The sequence below is a fragment of the Mesoplodon mirus genome, assembly GCF_964341445.2.
Source record: "Mesoplodon mirus genome assembly, chromosome: X".
In the NCBI taxonomy this organism is placed as follows: domain Eukaryota; kingdom Metazoa; phylum Chordata; class Mammalia; order Artiodactyla; family Ziphiidae; genus Mesoplodon; species Mesoplodon mirus.
The window spans coordinates 86,342,272-86,363,137 of record NC_138981.1 but is presented as its reverse complement, the minus strand read 5'-3'; the positions used below and the strand labels follow the sequence as shown (position 1 = coordinate 86,363,137).

Below are 20,866 nucleotides of genomic sequence, written 5' to 3'. Positions count from 1 at the left end.
TTGGACTGGAGAACCAGACTCAGGGCTACACAGCCAACATCACAGCTGTCACCATTACTACCACCATGCTAGCACCATTAGTGGGTTGGCTTAGGTCCTCAGAGATGCAGAAACCAAGCTGGGATTAGATATGCAGGAGATTTATTGGGGAAAATGTCAGTGAGAGAACATAGGGAGGGAGCCAGAGGAAGCTGGGAGAGGTGTTAAACTGCAGTGTAAATCTGACCTTTATGGATGAGAGAAGGAAAGAAGAAGGTTAGGTAGGAAGTGTCGTAGACTGAAGTGCAGTGCTAATAAAGTTCAACCAGGCTGACGGGGAGTTCTGTTGCCACAGTCACAGGCCACATAGTCCTGTGTCTCCCAGAAATGGACCTGACTTAGTATCCCTGCTGTGCTCAGTAACTGGCTGGGAGCAGTGTGGTTTCAGAACAAAGCAGCAAATATTGGGGTGAATTTAAAGCACAGCAGCTGGGGCAAAGGTCAACGACACTTCCCACATTGGAAGAACCAAGAGGCACATTTTCATGACTGTCTGAATTGGAGAAGATTGTCCACTTCTTTGGGTCACTGGCTCCCAATTCAAGGGATGGATCCTTGGATTGAGGGAGCCTAAGTCACATGCCTGTGCCCCAACTACAAGGGAGCCCTGCTTCTTAGCAAGAGTCCTGTGTCCTCTCCCCCAGATAAAGGGGTTCAAATGCTGTACAGTGACACCCCTAAAAGGACAAATGTCTATTATACCATTACACTCTGTGAACCCCTTGAGAGCAGAGATCTTTGTCTTACTGCTATTACAAATAAATGTTTATTGAAATAACTGAATGAGTGTGGCCAGCTAGTGTTCAAACGACCTTGTACACACACACACACACACACACACACAATCAATCAATCAATCAATTTAGCCATCAGGGAAATGCAAATCAAAAACCACTAGGATGGTTATAATGAAAAAAGATAAGTGCTGTTGAGGATGTGGAGAAACACAGTGCTGATAGCAATGTAAAATGGTGCAGCCACTTTGGAAAATGGATGGTGAGGGAGTGGCTTGGAAAAGGATAATCAAAAGTCTTTGTCCTCAGGGAGCTTAGAGCAAAAAGAGAAGGCCCAGAGGATACCTGACTGATTTTGCATTACATATCTTTTAAGGTTTCTAACAGTCGAAACCGAGCATTCTGCAGACGGAAGCCATTCTTCCATCCTAACTACTGATTCTCCAGGCCTTGTCCATCACCTTTCACCAGATAGTGTTCTGTGACTGGACTATCAGCCACTTGCAGTACATCTCTCTCCTTCTTCTCCTCTTCCCTCACGGATGCCAGCCAGCTACCTCTTATGAATCAGCTCTGGCTGCAGGGGCTTTGTAAGCTCAGACCTATCTCTGAACCTTATGTAGTTCAGAGGGGTTCTGAAAGCTGATAAATACGCCAAGAGCTTTTCGATCAAACTGCTTTTAGACCCGTTCTCTGTTCCTGCTGAGTCGGGGGCTGGAGGTAGGGGGAGTCAAATCTTGGGTCTCCCTTTCTTGCAGAACCAAACCCCTGAACACGGCCTAGCATTCAAGGGGAAGCATGGGGTTATCACCTCAGATGATCAGTCCTTGGGAGAACAGTGCTCTTAATGGGGAAGGGGTTCCCAGGTCCTCAGCGGTCTCATGAGTATCAACATTTCCAGGTCTGTAGTCTTAAGAAGAGTAAAGGGCTGGAGTCTAGAGATTGTCTAAAAGAGGAAGGAGAGTTGGACAGAAACAGGGCAAATTCTCAGTCAGTTTCTCCCAGCAGGGCAAAAGGAACAAGGAAATAAGAGACCAGAGGATTTAGTGACCTAAAGCGCCGGAGAGTCCTAGGGCTGAAAACAGAGAAGCTAGTGGGTGAGGGAGATCAAATGGCAGGAGATTTACACGTATATATCAACCTTGGGGGAATCCAAAAAAAATGTAACAGTAGGGTCTCTGCCTTCAAGGAGCTTATGGTAATTTAGTGGTGAAATAAAGATTAATATACTTGAAATATTTTGTAATCTGGTGCTAAACTGTGGGATTGACCCAAAAAAGTGCTGTAGGAGCTCTGAGAAGGGAGAGACCATGTGGGCTGACATCCTCTGTGAGCTGAATGGCTGACTGAGGCAGTAGGTGCCCCGCAGGACTTTATGCTCCAGCTACAGTGGCTACAGCTTTTAGAGATGAGTGTGCCTGAGTCTTGTATGTTTTCCTGGAGGAAACACGGGGGAGGAAGCTTCATCATCATCACTATTTGTTAATCACTATCATCAACAAGAACCACATTAAACATGACTTGAGCATCCCTCCCTGAGTCTACACTTCTGTTTAGGAGGCAGGGCAAACAGAAAGAGTCGAAGGACTAGAGCAAGAGAGTACATGCCAGTAGCACAAAGACAGAGGGAAAAGTGAGAGCTGGGGAGGTGAGGGAAGGCTTCCTGGAGGAGGTAATACTTGAACTGACCCTTGAAAGAAGCTTAGGTTTTGGGCTAATGCAGAAAAGAGTGAAGGGGGTTGTAAATGGCCTCAACAAGGCGCTGAGAGAGCAAGGCAAGTGTGATTAAGTGAGAAAACCTGCTGGACTGGAGCAAAGGGTGTGGCAGGGTAGCGTGGGCGATGAAGTTGGAGAGGAAAATAGTCTGATGATTATAGAGAGCCTTAAATGTCAGAAGGAATCATATTGGAACAAAGTAGGAAGGCAGTGTAGATTTGTGTATTTGGGGAATGACAAGGGCACAAGGAAGAAGGAGGAGAGGCTAAAAGAAAAACATGGAGATTCTACAGTCTTCCTAGTTTCAGTCTCCCATGTCAGGGTGGCCAATTCATCCCAACTCAGCAAACAGATGAGTTTCTCACCCTACTTGTGATCCATCTTGGGAATAGGTCTTGAAGAAGCCCACAAGAAGTTCTGCACTGTATACTGTTGGCAGAAAACTTTGTGCCTTTTGGAAAGGCCCAAGCCATCAACACTATGAAGTGTTCTCAGATAGCATTGCCCCGCCTTGTGAAACAGAAAGGAGGAAGCGTCAGCCTCCTAACCCAGCAGCTAACACAGGTACAGACCAAGATGGGACATCTGCTTCAAAAGCAACAACCTTTTGAAGCTTATCTGTTCTTGAATCAGCCCTGGGGAAAGGAGACAGCAATTGCAGGAATCCTAAAAACCAATACAACAGCAAGACTAAGCCTTTCTTGAAACCATCATTTTGGTGGCTGCTACTTGGCCACTCCTCACATAGATCCTTTTTACTGACTTCCTGCAGCAAAAGGAGATTGGCACAGGCTCTGCTACATTTATATTATTATCAGGAGGCAGATGTTTTCTCTTTTCCCCTGGGGTTTAGAATTATGCAAATGAAGGCACAAAAACAAAAGCTCAGCGAGGTGGGGGAAGATTGCTCTTAAGAATCTAGGCAATTTTCATAGCTCTTTAAGACACCCCTCTCAGTTTTTATTAACAGCTCTCCTGGCTCCTCTCCAGTCTATTTAGAATTTGGCACCTCTTCAGAACCTTACAGCCAAAGACCTGAAAGTTCATTCTAAAGTTCCCATCCTGGCCTCATTTTGCAAGTGGAGAAATCAAGGCATATAATATGGGTCTGTGGGCTGACCTTGAGTCTCTCTTTGACATTCCCTCTTTCTCTTTCTTCCTTCTGCTACATACACTCTCGCTTGGAAAGGAAACTCTACAGCCCAATTGCCCCCCAGGTCTCTCCCCAGCCCCACCGTGATAAAATCTGTAGGGCAATAGGACCCAGGGAAATTCAACCCTGAGGCTGAGAGAGACACTCCTGCTTAACCGCCGGGCTAGAGCGAGCGTGGGAGCGGGCTAGTTAGGGAGGGCGGGGTAGAACTGAGGGTCTGCTGCTGTTGGCGAAGAGGAAAGCTGTGGCTCCCTCCAGAGTCCAGAGGTCGTGATGAGAAGTGCTTCTGAAGGTTGGCCCAAGCCCCTTTTTGTCGCGCCTCTGTGCACCGAGCATCCTTATCTGCCCGCCCTGGAACTCGCAGGCTGGTTTTGTTTGGCCCCAGCTGTCTCTCCCATTTCGTGCAGCCCCGCCATCGGTGCCTTTGTTCCTGAAGCCACCGACCTCTCACAGCTGGAACTGCGAGCCAGGCAGGACCCCGGCAGCAGACGGCGCCCAAGAGTTTGCCGACATCCGTCGGGCCGGGTTGGCGCCCCGCACGTCGTGTTTTTCGCTAGCAAAGTTTCTCTGTGGAAAAGAAGCCCCTCCAGCTTTCTCTTGATCCTGTAGCTGGCGCGCGCTCTGCTTCTCTCCCCGCTGACTGCGCTTGGGGCCGGGGTTGTGGCTTTGCTCCTGCCCCTGGCCTGGCTGCCTTGGGGGCGGAGCTTGGGGAATTGGAGGAGCCACCGTGAGAACGCCTGACTGAGCGCGGGTGCGGAGAGACCGCCGGCGAGCAGGCGAGCTAATAGCCGCAGCCTAGCATTAGCTAAGGTACCTGGGCAGTGAACTGGATCCCCGAAGGGACGCTCAGGCTGCGACCCCTCTTCTGCCCTGGCTCAGTTCTCGGCTGATTTGAGAGAGCACACTGGTCAGGGCTCCTCAAGAGGAGCTGCTGAGTGTCGGTGCCCCCGAGAGAGTGGCTACCCGCCCTGCCTGGGGGGCTGCGAAAGGCGGAGCCGCCACAGAAACAGCTGTTCCCATGGCTCTTGACGCGCCTGGAATTGGACTCCGGACTGGGCGCTAAGATGCTTGCTTTTGCCTTGTCCAACTTCCACAGCACGTAGTTGACGATTGGAATCCTGGGCCAATCAAGAGTCTAGTTTCAAAGTGGTATTCCTGGGCTCTTCATCCCAGACTCCAACAAGTCTAATTTGAGACGAGGAGAGAGCGGTCTCCTGCTCTAACTAGTAGATCTCCGTTCTGGAATTGGACTTGACAGCTCTCCTCACCAATACTTGCACTGCAGTGGCTACAGGGTTCTCTTGGGAGTTGGGGATGGGATTGCTCTGAAGACCAGACCACAACACTCAGAACCTCGACAATGGACCGAGTTTTTGAAATTCCTGAGGAGCCAAACGTGGAGCCGATATCCCCTCTGGAGGAAGATGTCATCCGTGGGACCAACCCCCGATTTACCTTTCCATTTGGCATCCTCTTCTCCACGTTTTTGTACTGTGGGGAGGCAGCATCTGCCTTGTACATGGTTAGAATCTATCGGAAGAATAGTGAAACCTACTGGATGGCATACACCTTTTCCTTCTTTATGTTTTCATCCATTATGGTCCAGCTGACGCTCATTTTTGTCCACAGAGATCTGGCCAAAGACAAGCCACTATCATTGTTTATGCATCTAATCCTCTTGGGACCTGTTATCAGGTGAGCAACTTTTAAATCTTTTCCCTCCTCCCCTACCCCCCAACTGTGCAGAGAAAGATAAATTTAATATTTTTAAGACTGTTACTGTGCCTCGAATCGAATCGATTCTCCCATTCCCTCCCACTCTTGGTTTCCCTGCCTACCATCCAAAAAGTCTTATCTGCAGTCTTAAGTGCCACCACAATGAACATATGGCATGTACCTGTGTTCCGAAACCATGTATGGTACCATTAATAAGACTTCATTTGACAATGTTTGCTATCCTGATTCGGGTTGTGAAAATTGGTATGAGACCAATTGATGTGGTCACCTTGTAAACACAGGCTATAGCTTCAGAGTGTGTTATTTTGACTCTGCCTTTTAGATGCTCTTTAAATTGGATGGAAGTTCTTACCCCCTCCATCCCATGTCACATTCAGTTTCTTTACCCTGAGTTGCTTGGGCTGCTGCTACTGATATTTTCAAATTTTCTGGAGTTATTTGACATCTGGAAAGTATTTTAAGCCATTTGTGCTCATCTGGTACCCGGACCCATTGTAGTTTATTTTTCTCTGTCAGTTTATTGGTCTCCTATTTATCTCTGTATCTTTCTGCAATAAAGATACACGGTTAGAAGGGGGCAAAGGAAGATAGCTTATCTCTCCATCTGGATGCTGTAGCACAATGTAATAGTATTGAGTCTTCCCATTCAGATTGCTTTGAAGGGACAAGAATGTGCCTTCAGGGAGATCAGCTCGGTGCTTTGTGACCACCTAGAGGGGTGGGATAGGGAGGGTGGAAGGGAGACGCAAGAGGGAGGAGATATGGGGATATATGTATATGTATAGCTGATTCACTTTGTTATAAAGCAGAAACTAACACACCATTGTAAAGCAACTATACTCCAATAAAGATGTTAAAAAAAAAAAAGAATGTGCCTTATCCTAGGGGTACAGGTATCTGTGTCAGAAGTCTCATTTGGATGCTATGTGATTTTCAAGGTAGAGAGATGTTGCAAAACTTCTGAGGTCAGTAGGAAAGAATGGACCAAATTTATCTTGATTGCAAGAGAGGCAGAAACTTGCAGTCAGCTGAGGAATATGGGTCAGAGTGTTGATGTTGTAATTGCAATGGGAAGATATTTCATCCTTAGAAATAAACACAGTCTGAAACTAAGGATGGAACTGCCCCCTTTAAAAGAAAATTTTATCAATATGTTTAAATGGAGAGGAATTGATTATGCTCCATCAGCGAAAATATGAGACATCAACAGAAACAGTGGCCTGGAATTCAGGAGACCTGGAATCTAGTTTGCCCTCTGTCATTGACTAGTTGCATGGCCTTGGTGAAATCCCTGAAGATGCCTTGAGCCTCAGTTCCTTCATCTGTAAAATAAATGGGTTGGGCTAGATCATGGGTCTCAAACTCAAACACTTACAGGGGCCAGGCAGGTATCATAAACGAGTGAAGCAAGCCAAGGATGAGAAAAAACAGTAGTTTCACGTGTGATGATAAGTAAAAATGAACTCTCGGTGTGAGAGAAATGATGGAGTGTTAGTGAGTACTGTGGCAATCTGGAGTCCGCAAGATCTGCCTAAAGGAGGCCAGCCTCTCTACAGCTCCAGCCCATTGTTTCCCTGTTGGAATTCAGACCCAGTATCGCCAAGGCCCCAACTTTTCAGGACAAGCTCCCAAGACAGGATTTTATGTGAAATAGAATGATTGAACATGTTGACAACTGATTTTGGTAATTAAATAAAAGCACTGTCTGGGCCAAACACGCCACAGCTGTTCGTGAGATGTGACTCAGCTGGCCTATGCAACCTCTGGACTAGGTAATCTAAAGGGCCTTTCCAGTTCTAAATCTTTGAAGTTAAACTGTGAAAGGAAGACCTCATCTCGAACTTGGAACCAAGATGTCATTTAGAGATGTCATTAGAGGAGCAAGGAAACCTTTCTTCTTGCCCTTTTCAAATGCAATATATGGAGTTAACGGATCAATCACTCTTAAGATGCAAATTTCAGTAAGTTCTGCCCCACCTCCCTGTTTCGACTTCTCTCTTTGCTTTGTGGCCTCCCAAGCCATCTTTGATTTGGACCGTCCATATGGAGTGTTGAGTACTATGTTTCATTTTTGTCATTTAGCTCCCACTAGAAATGATTGAAAAGCATTTATAATCTCAGTCAGCTACCTCACAGCAGGGAAAAAATAATTAAAAGCTCATAAATCATATCCTTGATAATGCTTATTTTCAAGGCAAATTACTTTTTAGGTAGGCAGGAACTTGATGAATGCTATTAGGCACATGAAGGTGTTTGGAGGTCCTGGCTCCCTTATATGAAATGCAAAGATACTTCTGAAAATGAAAATGTACTCTCATTTACTGCCACTTATAAGCAAGGCAAACATGTTTACTTAAACCAGTAAATGGCCTTAAGAATAGAAGTATAAACAGAATTCTTCATGCCACTGCCTCCCCCAGTGTTTTATTCAGCAATAGTATTGATGGGCTTGGGTTAAAATCTAAACTCTCTTGTTGGAAATGTACTTATGCATTTTTCCTGAATAAGAAGAGAAAGTTGCTTTTTTTCCTTTTCTGTTCTCTCCTTCCATCTTTTTCTCTCCTGGATTTTAGATTTTTCCCTACAACATGGATGTTTCAAACTACATGCTTTAGGCCAGTACACATGCACCAATCTCAAAGGGATCCTGTGGAAAAATGATACAAATGAACTTATTTACAAAACAGACTCACAGACTTAGAAAGCAAACTTATGGTTACCAAAGGGGAAAGCTGGTGGGGGGAGGGATAAATTGGGAGTTTGGGATTGACATATACACACTCAATATTTTGTAATTACCTAAATTGGAAAAAAAATTGAAAAAGAATAGATATATGTATATGTATAACTGAATCACTTTGCTGTACACCTGAAGCTAACACAACATTGTAAATCAACTGTAGTCCAATATAAATGTTTTTTTTAAAGGGATCCTGTGGAGAGTGACAGCCAGCACTGTTCCAAGCTTTTCTATTGGGAGCCAAAGGCCTAGAGAGCATATAAATCTGATCTCATCTTTGGTGTGTTTTTTTTTGTTGTTGTTAAATTACATTGCCATTATTAATTATTATCTTCTCCTTCCATCACTTCTCACCCTGTATTCTTTTTTTCCTTCTAACTCTTTCATTTACTCAGCAAATATTTATCAAATGCCCACTATCTGATAAGGGTGGTGGGTAAGATAAATGCAACCTGTGCCCTCAGCCTATCAGGAAAGACTGCTTAATTTTTGACACAACTGTTCTTACTTAGAAGAAATAGTTCACAGTTTCCATTTACTTCAGTGTGAGTGGGGGAAGTGGTAACTCAGGTGTTCCAAAACAAGATGTTCTAGTTGCTTCTCTTTTCACCACATCAGAACTGCTAAAGACTTCTGATTTATATGGGGGATATGGGACAGTTACAGCAGGAAATGTGGTCTTAATATTATTTCAAGGATGATAGGATCTCATAAGGATGTTTTACTCTTTGTAGAGAAAGAATGAAGTTTAAAAGGCTATTGTTCCCAAACAGGTCAAGAGGCACCCAGAACAACCTTTAAAGAGATCTTTTGAGGTTCTCTAGGTATATAGTACATTCGGTTCTGAGTTGTCAAGCCTTTTAAGTACCTTCGTTGCTAAATGGCTTTCCTGTATATTTGAGAGGTTTTTCCAGATCCCCTCCAAGACTTTTTGGCTGAGACAGTTATAGTTGTGGGCTTTGTTTTGAAAAAGCAGAGCTCAAAAGCTCTGATTATGGAGCTGAAAGCTTTGAATAAGGAATGCTTTACCTCAGGAACCTGAGGTGTTATGAAAACCAGAGCCTTTTGGAACCTTCATCATTTTCTCTCAACACATTTTTAATGTCTTTGTGTTCAAGCCATTTTTCTGTCACAGGCTTATTCTTAAGTCCTCAAACACTTCTGAATTGGCGTTCTTAGGTTGGTCGATTGCCAACCCAACACAAAGGATTTAGACTGAAGTGACACGTGGAAGGCATGACCAACTCCTTGCCTTATGAGAAACGAGTAGAACAGGAGAGAAGGAATGGCAAAAAGTAGCACAGCCCTCCTGAGTTATTTTTCCCCCCTCACTACAACTTTCCTTCCTAGGACAGCTTTAGTTAAGTACTCATGATGCTTTACTTCTGCAGATGTTTGGAAGCCATGATTAAGTACCTCACACTGTGGAAGAAAGGAGGGCAGGAGGAGCCCTATGTCAGCCTCACCCGAAAGAAGATGCTAATAAATGGCGAGGAGGTGCTTATAGAATGGGAGGTGGGCCACTCCATCCGGACCCTGGCTATGCACCGCAGTGCCTACAAACGTATGTCACAGATCCAAGCCTTCCTGGGCTCAGTGCCCCAGCTGACCTGTCAGCTCTATGTGACCCTGATCTCTGCAGAGGTCCCCCTGGGTAGAGGTGAGTGGGGTCAGGAGAGGGGAGGGCTCCACTGAAATCAAGGGTCTTAGAAATCTAGACCTGAGCTGTCCAATATACTGGCCACCAGCTTCATGTGGCTATTTAAATTAAAATTTAGAATTAAAAATTTATTTTCTCAGTCATACTAGCCACATTTCAAGTGCTCAGTAGCTATGTGTGGCTAGTGATTACTCTATTGGTATTATAGAACTAGTTGGACAGCACCGAGAGTCAACTTGGGGAGCCAGACATCTCAGGCCTACCAGATTTCTGAAACTGGGGTAAGGTGTTTAGACTAACAATGCCACGGCAAAACCCTCTCTGGACCCAGAAGAAGCGAGTAATACCAACAGCCAGTAGGACATTTTCCCTACCCACAGTGTTTAAATTGTACTGAGTGTGTTTGGTTGGTTGGTTGGTTGGTTGGTTGGTTGGTTTAGGGATGGCTGCCTTTAAGTAAGAGGTTCCCAAATATTACGGATCATGAGAAAACATACTGGATGAAATCTTCCTTTAAAACTTACATCCCATACTCAGACCTGAATCAATCTGAGTGTGGAGAGGCCAAGAATCTGCATTTTTTAATGTACCCCAGTTGATTCTGATCAGCCACTTTTGGGAACCACTGATTTAATCACTCCTTCCAACTCCAGTGGGGAGAAAGAAAAAGGGGTGTGGAATGAATACCGATGCGAGTCAGGCCTGGTCCCGGTTCTGACCTTCTCTGTAATCTTTAGAGGAAGTTACCAAAGAGATCACTGTCTTAATTTCCCACTTGTAAAAGAGGGATCCCAAGATGAGTAAGCCTCTAGCTTGGACTGGAGCTGGTACAGCTGTGGGTACAGCTTTGGACCATTTCCTTATTGTTAGGTGCTGACCCTGCTTGGCAAAGCCCTATGTTTCAAATAAAGGAGGAAATGTGCTCTCTTTTTTTCTCTACTAAGAATTGTTCATGAAGTTCTACTGGTCTTGAAGCTTTTTACATACCTAGAATTGACAGTAGTATGGGGAGAAAAATCTGGAAATGATGATGCTTTTCCTCCTGAGAATTTTGAGGATAATTAAACTATCTAATTAAAATATGTATGCATTATAAAAGTAATACATGCACGAACCGGATGGCCTGCAGGTAATTGTATATGCACAGACTATTTCTAGAAAGATATGCAAGGAACCATTTACCTCTAGCGAGTGAAAATGAGAAGTCAGCTGACTTTTATTAGCTTTTACTTTATACCCTTTTATATGGTTTGGATTTCTTTTTACCATGATCATGTATTACTATTTTTGGTCCTTATTCTTCTCAATTATAAAAATCAGACATGGTTATGGTAAAGACTCAAAACTGTACAGAATATATATAAAATAGGAGATCTAATCTCATTTCCCAAAGGTAATCTGTTTACCATTTAGTGTATATCCTTCCAGACTCTTTCCTTCCTCCCTCCCTCCCTCCCTCCCCCCACCCTTTCTCTCTTTCTCTTTCTCTCTCTCTCTCTCTCTCTCTTTCTTTCTTTCTTTCCTGTGCTATACAGCAGGTTCTCATTAGTTATCTATTTTATACACAGTAGTGCAGACTTCTTTTTATTATGTAAATATAAACATACATATAACACATATATGTGTATATATATATATTTGCCAAAAAAGGCAAATTAAACATTCTATTCAGCAGCATGTTTTTTTCAAAAGTATGCCAATATTTCTTCAACAGTTATTTATATATATAATAATAATGATAAATATACTATATATTTCCTTTATATGAATTGGACCATTCCTTCTTATTTCCCTAATCTTCTGTTGGTAGGATTAAAGTTTGTTTATAATTTTTCCATCCATGCAAAAAAGTTTTTCTCTGATTACAGACTATGCTCCTATGAACATCCTTATAAGCATCTGTGTACTGGAATGAGACTTTGTAGAATAACTTCTTAGCAGTAGAATTGCTGGGAGAAAAGATATGCATATTTAGAATTTTAGCAGTACTGCCAAAAGGTTGCATGAATTTGTATTCCCACCAGCAGTGTATGAAGATGCCTGTTTCTTTATATCTTAAACTAAATATTTATATAATTATAAAATAACTATTTTAATAATTTACTTTCTTTATGAGCATCATTTCATGTTTGGTCATTCTGTTCTTTAAATATCTTACTTATATGTTACTCACTTTTTCTAGTGGGTTATTTACCTTTTCCTTATTAATTTGGAGGATCTATTTACTTATTCTGGCTATTAATCCTTTCTCTGCTGTGGATAAGTGTGTATGTATACATTTGTATAATGTTCTGTATGTGTGTACATACACACATTTTAAATGTGCATATACATGTCACACATGTAACAGATGTGCAACACACTATACGTAAGAGACAATATACTTGGAGTATTTTCTGGCTTTTTTTTTTTTTTGCAGTACGCGGGCCTCTCACTGTTGTGGCCTCTCCCGCTGCGGAGCACAGGCTCCAGACGTGCAGGCTCAGCGGCCATGGCTCACAGGCCAAGCCGCTCCACAGCATGTGGGATCTTCCCGGACCGGGGCACGAACCCATGTCCCCTGCATCGGCAGGCGGACTCTCAACCACTGCGCCACCAGGGAAGCCCTTTTCTGGCATTTTGAAGTATTAAATTTTTATGTATCCAAATTCTTTATTGCTTTTAGGTCTTGTGCCTTTCAAAGGCCTTTCACAGCTCATATCTAGTAGAGCAATTTAGCCTGATCTTCCAAACAGAATGAATTTTCACAATCAATTTGTCAATTCACCCACCAGAAAACAAAACAAAGCAAAACAATAATAACAAAAGAAAAAACATTTTATTGAGACTGTGATTGGGATTGCATTCAATTATTTAGGTTATTTTGGAGGGAGTTTACATCTTTACAGGATCAATCAATTTCATATTAGAAGATAATTTAACTCTCCATTTCATTAAATATTTAAAAATCACTTCATCGAGGTACAATTGACAAACAAAAACCTATACCTATTTAATGTGTACAACTTGATGAGTTTGGAGATAAATATACATCCGTGTAGCATCACTACACTGTGTCATAAATATGTAAGACCTGTAGCAAGAAAACTATACTTGACCCTGGGTATCTGCAGGGGATTGTTTCCAGGACCCCCTGCAGATACCAAAATCCGTAGATTCTCAAATCCCTTATGTAAAATGGTGTAGTATTTGTGTATAACCTGTGTACATCCTCCTGTATAGTTTACATCATCTCTAGGTTACTTATAATACCTAATACAATGTAAATGCTATGTAAATAGTTATGAATATGAGGTAAATGCTAAGTAAATAGTTGCCAGTACATGGCAAATTCAAGTTTTGCTTTTTGGAACTTACTGGAATTTTTTCCCGAGTATTTTCTATCCATGGTGTTGGTTGAATCTGTGGATGCAGGGGGCCAACTATATACAAGTTTACCAAAGTACATGTCATTAAATATTTTTAAATATACGTCAGTAAAATTGTATCATTTTCTTATTATAGGTTTTTCACATTTTTGTAAGGCTTATGTCTAGATGTTCTATCAATTTTGAAATCACCTGATTTCCTAAGTGTCAGGGTAGCACCTAAGCAAAGTAAATGCATCTCCTGTACTTTTGGAAATAGAGAATGGTGATGATGATGATGATGATGATGATGATGATGATAGGAGCTAACAGATAGCATTTACTATGTTCCAGGCATTTCTCTAATTATTTCATTTAAATCTTCACCATAACACTATGAGATACTTGTTATTATCCACATTTTACAAATGAGAAACAGAGGCACCAAGAGGTTAAGCAAGTTTCCCCACAAGGTTCCATAAGTAATAGATGGCAAAGAGGATTGGAATGCAGGACATCTGCCTTTAGGATCCATGTTTCTAACTATAGGTCACTCTACAAAGGATGTAAGGGAAGCTTTCTACAAGGCCTTGTTTTCAATTCTTCAGTGATTTCTCCTATTAAAAACTTTCTGACAACACCCTCTCTTTTAAGGTTTTGTGAACTACTTTTTGGTTTTAGTTTTCCTCATTTTCACGCACCCTCCTGTCTTCTCTTTGCTACCCCTTTTCTTATTCCTTTTTCTCTGGGAGGTCATCTGGATCAGCATAGATGAGCAAATTTCACTAGCAGCATTATGACCTCTTATGGCATGTGTCTTTTTGTAGGGAGACAGATGGAAGGTGTTCTTACATTTATTGGAAACATCAGGCTTTCTTCTTTTTATTACACTACTATCAATAAATGAGTTCTAAATTTAAGGGAAAGCATCACCACACTTGGCTGGCTGTACATATGCCCTGATGTTCCAAACTCTACAAGGAGCATCAACTCTTGAGGATGGGACTGATAGTGGTTTATAAAGCTAAGAGTATATCAAATCATTATGCTGTACACCTTAAACTAATACAATGTTATATGTCGATTATATCTCAATAAAGCTGGAAAAAAATAATAAATAATAAAAATAAAGGTAAGAATAGACACTTTAAGAGAGTCTTCCAGTCTTTGAGACTGCAACCCTCTACTTAGAGCTAGAAAAAGATCTCGGAAACAACGCTGTGCTTCTTTTTGGGTTTCTATCGGAAGGTCTTTACTTTTCTTGCAGATTAAATTGACATTTCTATGGCTCTAGTTCCCTGGATCCAGTGTTTTTATGGGAACAGAAAGCTCCAGCTTTTCTTTTGGATGTGTACACTCCGGCGTCTCACTCTCCTTGAGAGCACTAGATTTTTCTTAGTGATTGGTATCCTCTGATATAAAGAAAGGAAGAAAAGGAAAGAGCCACTGTGTGACCTATAGTTGAGACTTAGGATAGCGGGATTAGAGGGCATCCTGATCCTTCAGGGCCCCTACTCTAACGCACAGTGGTATGGATGTTATGGGCTAGGAAATGGGATTTTTAAATTTTTAAACCACTCTGCCAGAAGTTTGGGGATTCCTAAAGTATACCAAAGCATTGGGAAACTGGTATTGCTGATGAGTAATACAAGCAACTCTAGAGTATATCAGTGACCTAGGGGACCGAGGCACATGGATATTCAATGAATCGCACAAGCTCTCACACTGCTGAACCAAGCACTTCTAGTTGTAGGTATGTTATGGTGCCTCTCTAAACTCAGAATTCTTCATTAATTCCACAAACATTTGTTGAGAACCTACTATGCTCCAAGCAGTGTGCTAGGCTCTGGTGATACAACAGTGAACAAAATAGACATGGTCCCTTCTGCTCTCATGGAATTTCCAGTATATATTTTATGTTCTAGAAGCATACACAAACAAAATTAGTTCCTTGAAGAAGATGTTCATCAAAGCAGGGACTTCTATAACCAAAGGCATTCTCTCTGAGTCTCCTAAGACTGGATTTTTTTCAGATCAAGTTCTCTCTGCCTCCAGCACTGTTTTCTCAGAAGCTTGTTTCATCAGGTAGATGCTACCCATCCCTTTATATGTACTTTTCTTGTGTTAGTGACCTCTTAATGCTAGTGACCCCTCAGTGATGGTTTTTAGTTTATTTTGTATGTTTATATGATTATTAAAATATTGCCAGTATATGTTCATTTCTTACTTCATGGGAAAGTTAGAAACTAGAGAAACGTAGAAAAAATTAAAAACTGCCCCAATCCCTGTCACACAAAAAAATTTAGTTTATTTCCATTTTCTTTCTGTGTATGCTGTTTGTTTACGTAGCTCTGTTCATTCGTAGGTTTGCTCTTAACTTGGGCCCTTGAGTCTCACCTATCATCTCTCTGGACCTCTGGGTCAGAGTACAAGCTTCACCAACATTGACTGATTATCTATTTTCTTCTGTTTCTTTTTTTTTTCTTACAGCTGTGCTAACAGTCTTTTCCCTGATATCTGTCACCTATGGGGCTACCCTCTGCAATATGTTGGCTATCCAGATCAAGTACGATGAATACAAGATTCGCCTTGGGCCACTAGAAGTCCTGTGCATCACCATTTGGCGGACATTGGAGATCACCTCCCGCCTCATGATTCTCGTGCTCTTTTCAGCCACCTTGAAATTGAAGGCTGTGCCCTTCTTATTGCTGAACTTCCTGATCATCCTCTTTGAGCCTTGGGTTAAGTTCTGGAGGAGTGGTGCCCATATGCCCAATAACATTGAGAAAAATTTCAGCCGGCTAGGCACCTTAGTGGTGTTGATTTCCGTTACCGTCCTCTATGCTGGCATCAACTTCTCTTGCTGGTCAGCTTTGCAGTTGAAGTTAGCAGACAGCGACCTTGTTGAGAAAGGTCAGAACTGGGGACACATGGGCCTGCACTATAGTGTGAGATTGTTAGAGAATGTGATCATGGTCTTGGTTTTTAAGTTCTTTGGAGTGAAAGTGTTACTGAATTACTGTCATTCCTTGATTGCCTTGCAGCTCATTATTGCTTATCTGATTTCCATTGGCTTCATGCTCCTTTTCTTCCAGTACTTGCACCCGTTGCGCTCACTCTTCACCCACAATGTAGTGGACTATCTCCACTGTGTCTGCTGCTACCAGCACCCTCGGGGCAGGGTTGAGAACTCAGAGCCATCCGTTGATGCTGAAACAAGGCAAAGCATTGTCTGATTCTGTCTTTTGGGTATTTTGGGATGGGTTGGGGTTGCCAAGAGCAACTGTGAAATTGAAGGAGATGATGAGGCTCATGGGTGAGTACCCACCAGGACATTGTTTTGAGTTTTCTGTAAGCCTATCAGAAGAAAGAGCAGCCCCCAAATAGATTTTATTTCCTTAAGATTGACTGCTATGTTTGGACACCAAGGTAACCACTGTGTACCTGGGAGGGTCAGAGATATCATTCACATTCCTCCCACCCAGGTCAGCTGTCTGGCTGCCCTATGAGATAACTTACCTCCATGCACCTAAGGCTCTCTGTGACCTTTAAGCTCTGCTCATTCACTTGAGCATTACTGAGGTTTCTGTGAGCTGAACTGAATGGCCCAAAATCCCACCAGAATATATCCTGACTGATCAGAGGATGTGCCTGCTTATCAGCTATGGGTACCTCCCGGGAAACAGTCTGAGTTATGTGAAACCTGTAACTGTGAATGTGGCTGGGGTCTTTTAATTCCAGTGAGAAACACTGATTAAGAGGAAAACCCCCACTATTAAAAGAGCTGCTCCTTAAATGAGTTAGCTCTCCATTAGGACTTTACTAGTGATCATTCATCAAGGATCTTTCCTTTCAGTGGCCCTTCAAAGGCACACTCTGAGGAGGGAGTACAGAGTGGGTTTCCTTCAAGGCATAAAGCAGAATGACTATCTCAGGGACCTGCATGGGCCTCCACTGTGCTGAGTGGAGTGGTTGAATCAAAGCTCTCACTTCATGCCTCCTTATCAGGGATTCCCTCCAACCTGGCTTTTCTGTGCTCTTTGACCAACATTGATGTAGATCTCAGAGAAGCTGAACTGTAATTGAAAATGTTTCTAATGTGTGGAAGAAATGAAGATTGCTTTGTGTTTCCTACTATCCTGAGTATTTTGTTGATTTGTTTTTTAGGGAAGAGAGAGGTAATAATAGCTAGGACATCGCCTTTATGTTGTTTGGGTTGGGAGAGTGGCTAACACTCCAAGGTAGAGTGAAGGCGGAGGAGGGAAACGAGATCACGTTAAATCATCATCGGTACTGCTTTCTGCCCACAGGATTTTATTTTCTAATAAGGAGCATATGTTTATCAACCATCTGCTCACTCCCACACCCCCAGTGGATGAATGCAGTTCTCCCTTCCTTATGTATCTTAATGTTTATATCTTATATGAGTTGGGTATTTTGATGAGAAAGTCAGCTGGATGCCTCTAAAGTCACCAAAGAATTGAAGTTACTATGGCCACTGCTTATTGGGATCGAGTATCCCAGCATTTACCTAACTAAAGCTTGCCCCTCACAGACCAGGAAAGTGAGAAGAACTCCTAGTAGCATGTACAGTTGTGCCCACCACAGTGCTGTGAAGAACTGCGAACAATCTAACCTAAGGCTTTTCATTCTCATCCAGTTTTACTCTTGGAATCATGTTAAGAATTTATCTTTAGCCATTTCCCCTCCTCTTATACAGTGTCAGGACATTGTGTTGGAAGAGCTCCCTCTTCTAAGTAGCAGGGCTATGAGCCAGAATTGCCCTATTTGCTGATATGTCTAGTGTGGTTTTCCCATCTTCAACCACTGTTTGGGGCTAAAAGGATTGCATACTTAATTTGGGGGAGAGTGAAGTGACTTGCTTTGGAGCAGTGGAGATTTCCTTTTTCAACCTAACTCCCGCATTCCTCATCCTCATCCTTCATGATGGAGATGTAGGTTGTTGTCATAAAAAGCACACACTGCTGTCCTCTGACTGTTATTCAAGGTGAATTTGAAAGAAATAATCTACCAAACCTCCAGAAGAACACACTGCCTCTTTGGAATTCAAGCAAGAATTTCTCCCTAATGGTTAATATGCCTTCCATTAAGAGCAAGAGCAGTGTGGAACTATAATTTGGTCCATAAAAGCCATGTGACTCAGCTACTTAAGGGTCAGATGCTATGAGAGCACAGAGACACACAGTGAGCAAGGAAAGCCAATTAGAGCTGGAGTGGAGATACACAGGGCAAAAAAATGTGCCTCATGCCGGACCAGGCATATCTTCCCTCACGTATCCTCTCCAGCCTCAGTGACTTAATATCCCAGGAATGCAGCGAGTTTAGGGTAAGGAGTGTGGAGCAAGTTCCACCTGAAAAACCTGCTGCCCTTACCTACAGAGAAGAGACACTAGTGATACGTTATACAAATGAACCTTCAGAACCTCCTATAGGTGGTGGCCTTTCTGTTCCACAGCAATCTCATAAATACACAGGAGATGAAGAAATTGTGGAATACAGGGGGTAGAGCAGAGGAAAGTGCTCCCTTCCACTCGCAAACACTTCTTTAATTGACTACTCTCTTTTTATCCTTAAATCTTAAAGTAACACAGGGTACTTTTGTAGGGGCAAGTCTAACGGAGTGGGAGAGGAGGCAGAGATGGGGCCAGCAAATGGGTCTTGGAAAAGGAGTGCAGAATCACAAAGTTTGGGTGTAAATGCTAGGCCATTGTAACAACAACTATCCTCGTATCATTGGAAAGTCAGTAGGCTAAGTATGGGCAAATGGACATATTAAGGAAACATATTAAATAAACTAATGGCCATCAATTTCATTTGCTCCACAAATGCCTTAAAGACTATGGGCATAGAACCATGAGGCACTGTCAGATAATTAAATACTAGCTAATATTTATGAGCACTTATGATATATGTGGCATGGTCCTTTATATGCATTATTTCATTCAATCCTCAAAACAACTCTTATGAGGGTAGGTAATGTTATTCCGCATTTTACAGATGAGGATTCTAAGGCATAGAAAAGTGAAGTGACCTGCCTGAGGTCACAGAGTGTCAGAGCCAGATTCAGTCTTGGGCACTCAGGCTCCAGACCTTATACTATTGATCATGATGTAAACCTCTAAGTTCTCTTAGGTCCTTTGTGAAATTATTTTAATATGTTAGTGGTTTCAAGAATATTTTATGGGCTATGGCTGGGTTCATATCAAGCATGCTTTCTCACAAACACTTCTTATCAAGGAGCACCACTCAGTTCACTCTAGAGAAGGATCAAGTCCTAAAAAGCTTAGGATGAAAACCGAGCATGTGTTCACATGCACTTATAGGCTGGGGACTGGGAGAGTTAGGAAGTGGGGTTCGGGGGGAGGGGAAGGATGGTGAAGGGAATCATTTCCTTTCTAGTTTCAGGATTTTGTCTCCTGTATATTCTTAGACACACACCTTCTAGACCCTGGTTGTGGGAATAAAACTAGAGGGAGCAACTCCCAGTCAGGTTTGTATGAGTACTTCCTCCAGAAATAACCAATCAGAGCAGGGTAGTGCTGAAGCTCATTCTCTTATACTTTCTCTTGCCAACACCGCTCTTATTCCTGCTGAGAAGCTGACTCCCAGAGCAGGCCAGAGGATGGGGATGGTACAGAATAATGCCTCTCTGGGAGCTGTCACAGTCCTGAGAGACTAGGTCAACCTATAGTGCTCTTTCAGCTAGCCCCCTCATCCCTGCACCTCACAAGGTCATAGTCCTTAGCATTACAGAATTGATTGCTACTTCCTGGGTTAGGGCGAGGTGGACGGCTGTAGGGTTGGGTACTCCCCCAGGACATTCCACCTAAATCCATGAGACTCTGTCTCTGAGAAACCTTTTAGTACAAAATCAGTTGACTCTGGACCCTCCAAAATATTTATCCAAGAATGGAGATGCTCCTTCTCTGAACCTTTTGCTATTGGACTTTATTACTGTTGGGAGGCAGGGATATTGAGAAATATCCTCTGAACTGAGAAGGAATTTTTTTTTTTTTTTTTTTTTTTTTTTTTTTTTTTTTTTTGCGGTACGCGGGCCTCCCACTGTTGCAGCCTCTCCCGTTGCGGAGCACAGGCTCCAGACGCGCAGGCTCAGCAGCCACGGCTCACGGGCCCAGCCGCTCCGTGGCATGTGGAATCCTCCCAGACCGGGGCGCGAACCCGCGTCCCCTGCATCGGCAGGCAGACTCCCAACCACTGCGCCACCAGGGAAGCCCTGAGAAGGAATTTTAAGACAGAAAAGTGAAGCAGGCAACTCCATAAAGTACAATTATGAAGTTTATTGGGGGTAACTTACATACAGGCAGGATTGGGTGGACAATGATCCAGAGTTATTCACAGCTTCACTCTGTGCCCCCGAAAGGGGCATGGAGGAGTTTAAAGGGGCCAAAGCTAAAAATAGAATCTGGCTACCAAGGGAGAAGCACGGCTGCACCTATGGGAAGCAGGCTTTTTTGCTCTCCCACCCCAGGGGTCTCATTACCATTACCCATCTATGTCAGCAGAAGATATTCTTCTAGTTTTCATATCAGATGAAGGCAAGGGTAAAAGTTGATAGGGAACTTATCTGGCTTGGATGCATTCCTAGTGAGTAGGCTAAAGCTCAGTCATGCAGAGAGGTGAGGGAGTAGGACTGCGGGCCTAAGATGGAGCTGACAAAATGGAGACAGTGTGGTTCAGCCACACAATTACTATCTTCAG

The 20,866-nt window shown here is 42.9% G+C and overlaps 1 protein-coding gene across 1 annotated transcript; it reads left to right on the top strand.

Moving 5' to 3' along the window:
* Positions 1-4,981: 4,981 nt before the first annotated feature.
* Positions 4,982-17,473, top strand: XKRX (XK related X-linked). Its single transcript, XM_082610163.1, has 3 exons — positions 4,982-5,337; positions 9,511-9,779; positions 15,617-17,473. Exons 1-3 carry the CDS (start codon positions 5,003-5,005, stop codon positions 16,360-16,362), a joined length of 1,350 nt encoding a protein of 449 aa, XP_082466289.1. The 5' UTR covers positions 4,982-5,002; the 3' UTR covers positions 16,363-17,473.
* Positions 17,474-20,866: the final 3,393 nt, after the last annotated feature.

Excerpts from the sequence above, each read along its gene's own strand:
- XKRX (XM_082610163.1), top strand. The coding sequence starts at position 5,003 with ATGGACCGAGTTTTTGAAATTCCTGAGGAGCCAAACGTGGAGCCGATA. Across the intron at positions 5,338-9,510 it reads CTCTTGGGACCTGTTATCAG|ATGTTTGGAAGCCATGATTA; the intron begins GTGAGCAACTTT and ends TTACTTCTGCAG. Across the intron at positions 9,780-15,616 it reads AGAGGTCCCCCTGGGTAGAG|CTGTGCTAACAGTCTTTTCC; the intron begins GTGAGTGGGGTC and ends TTTTTCTTACAG.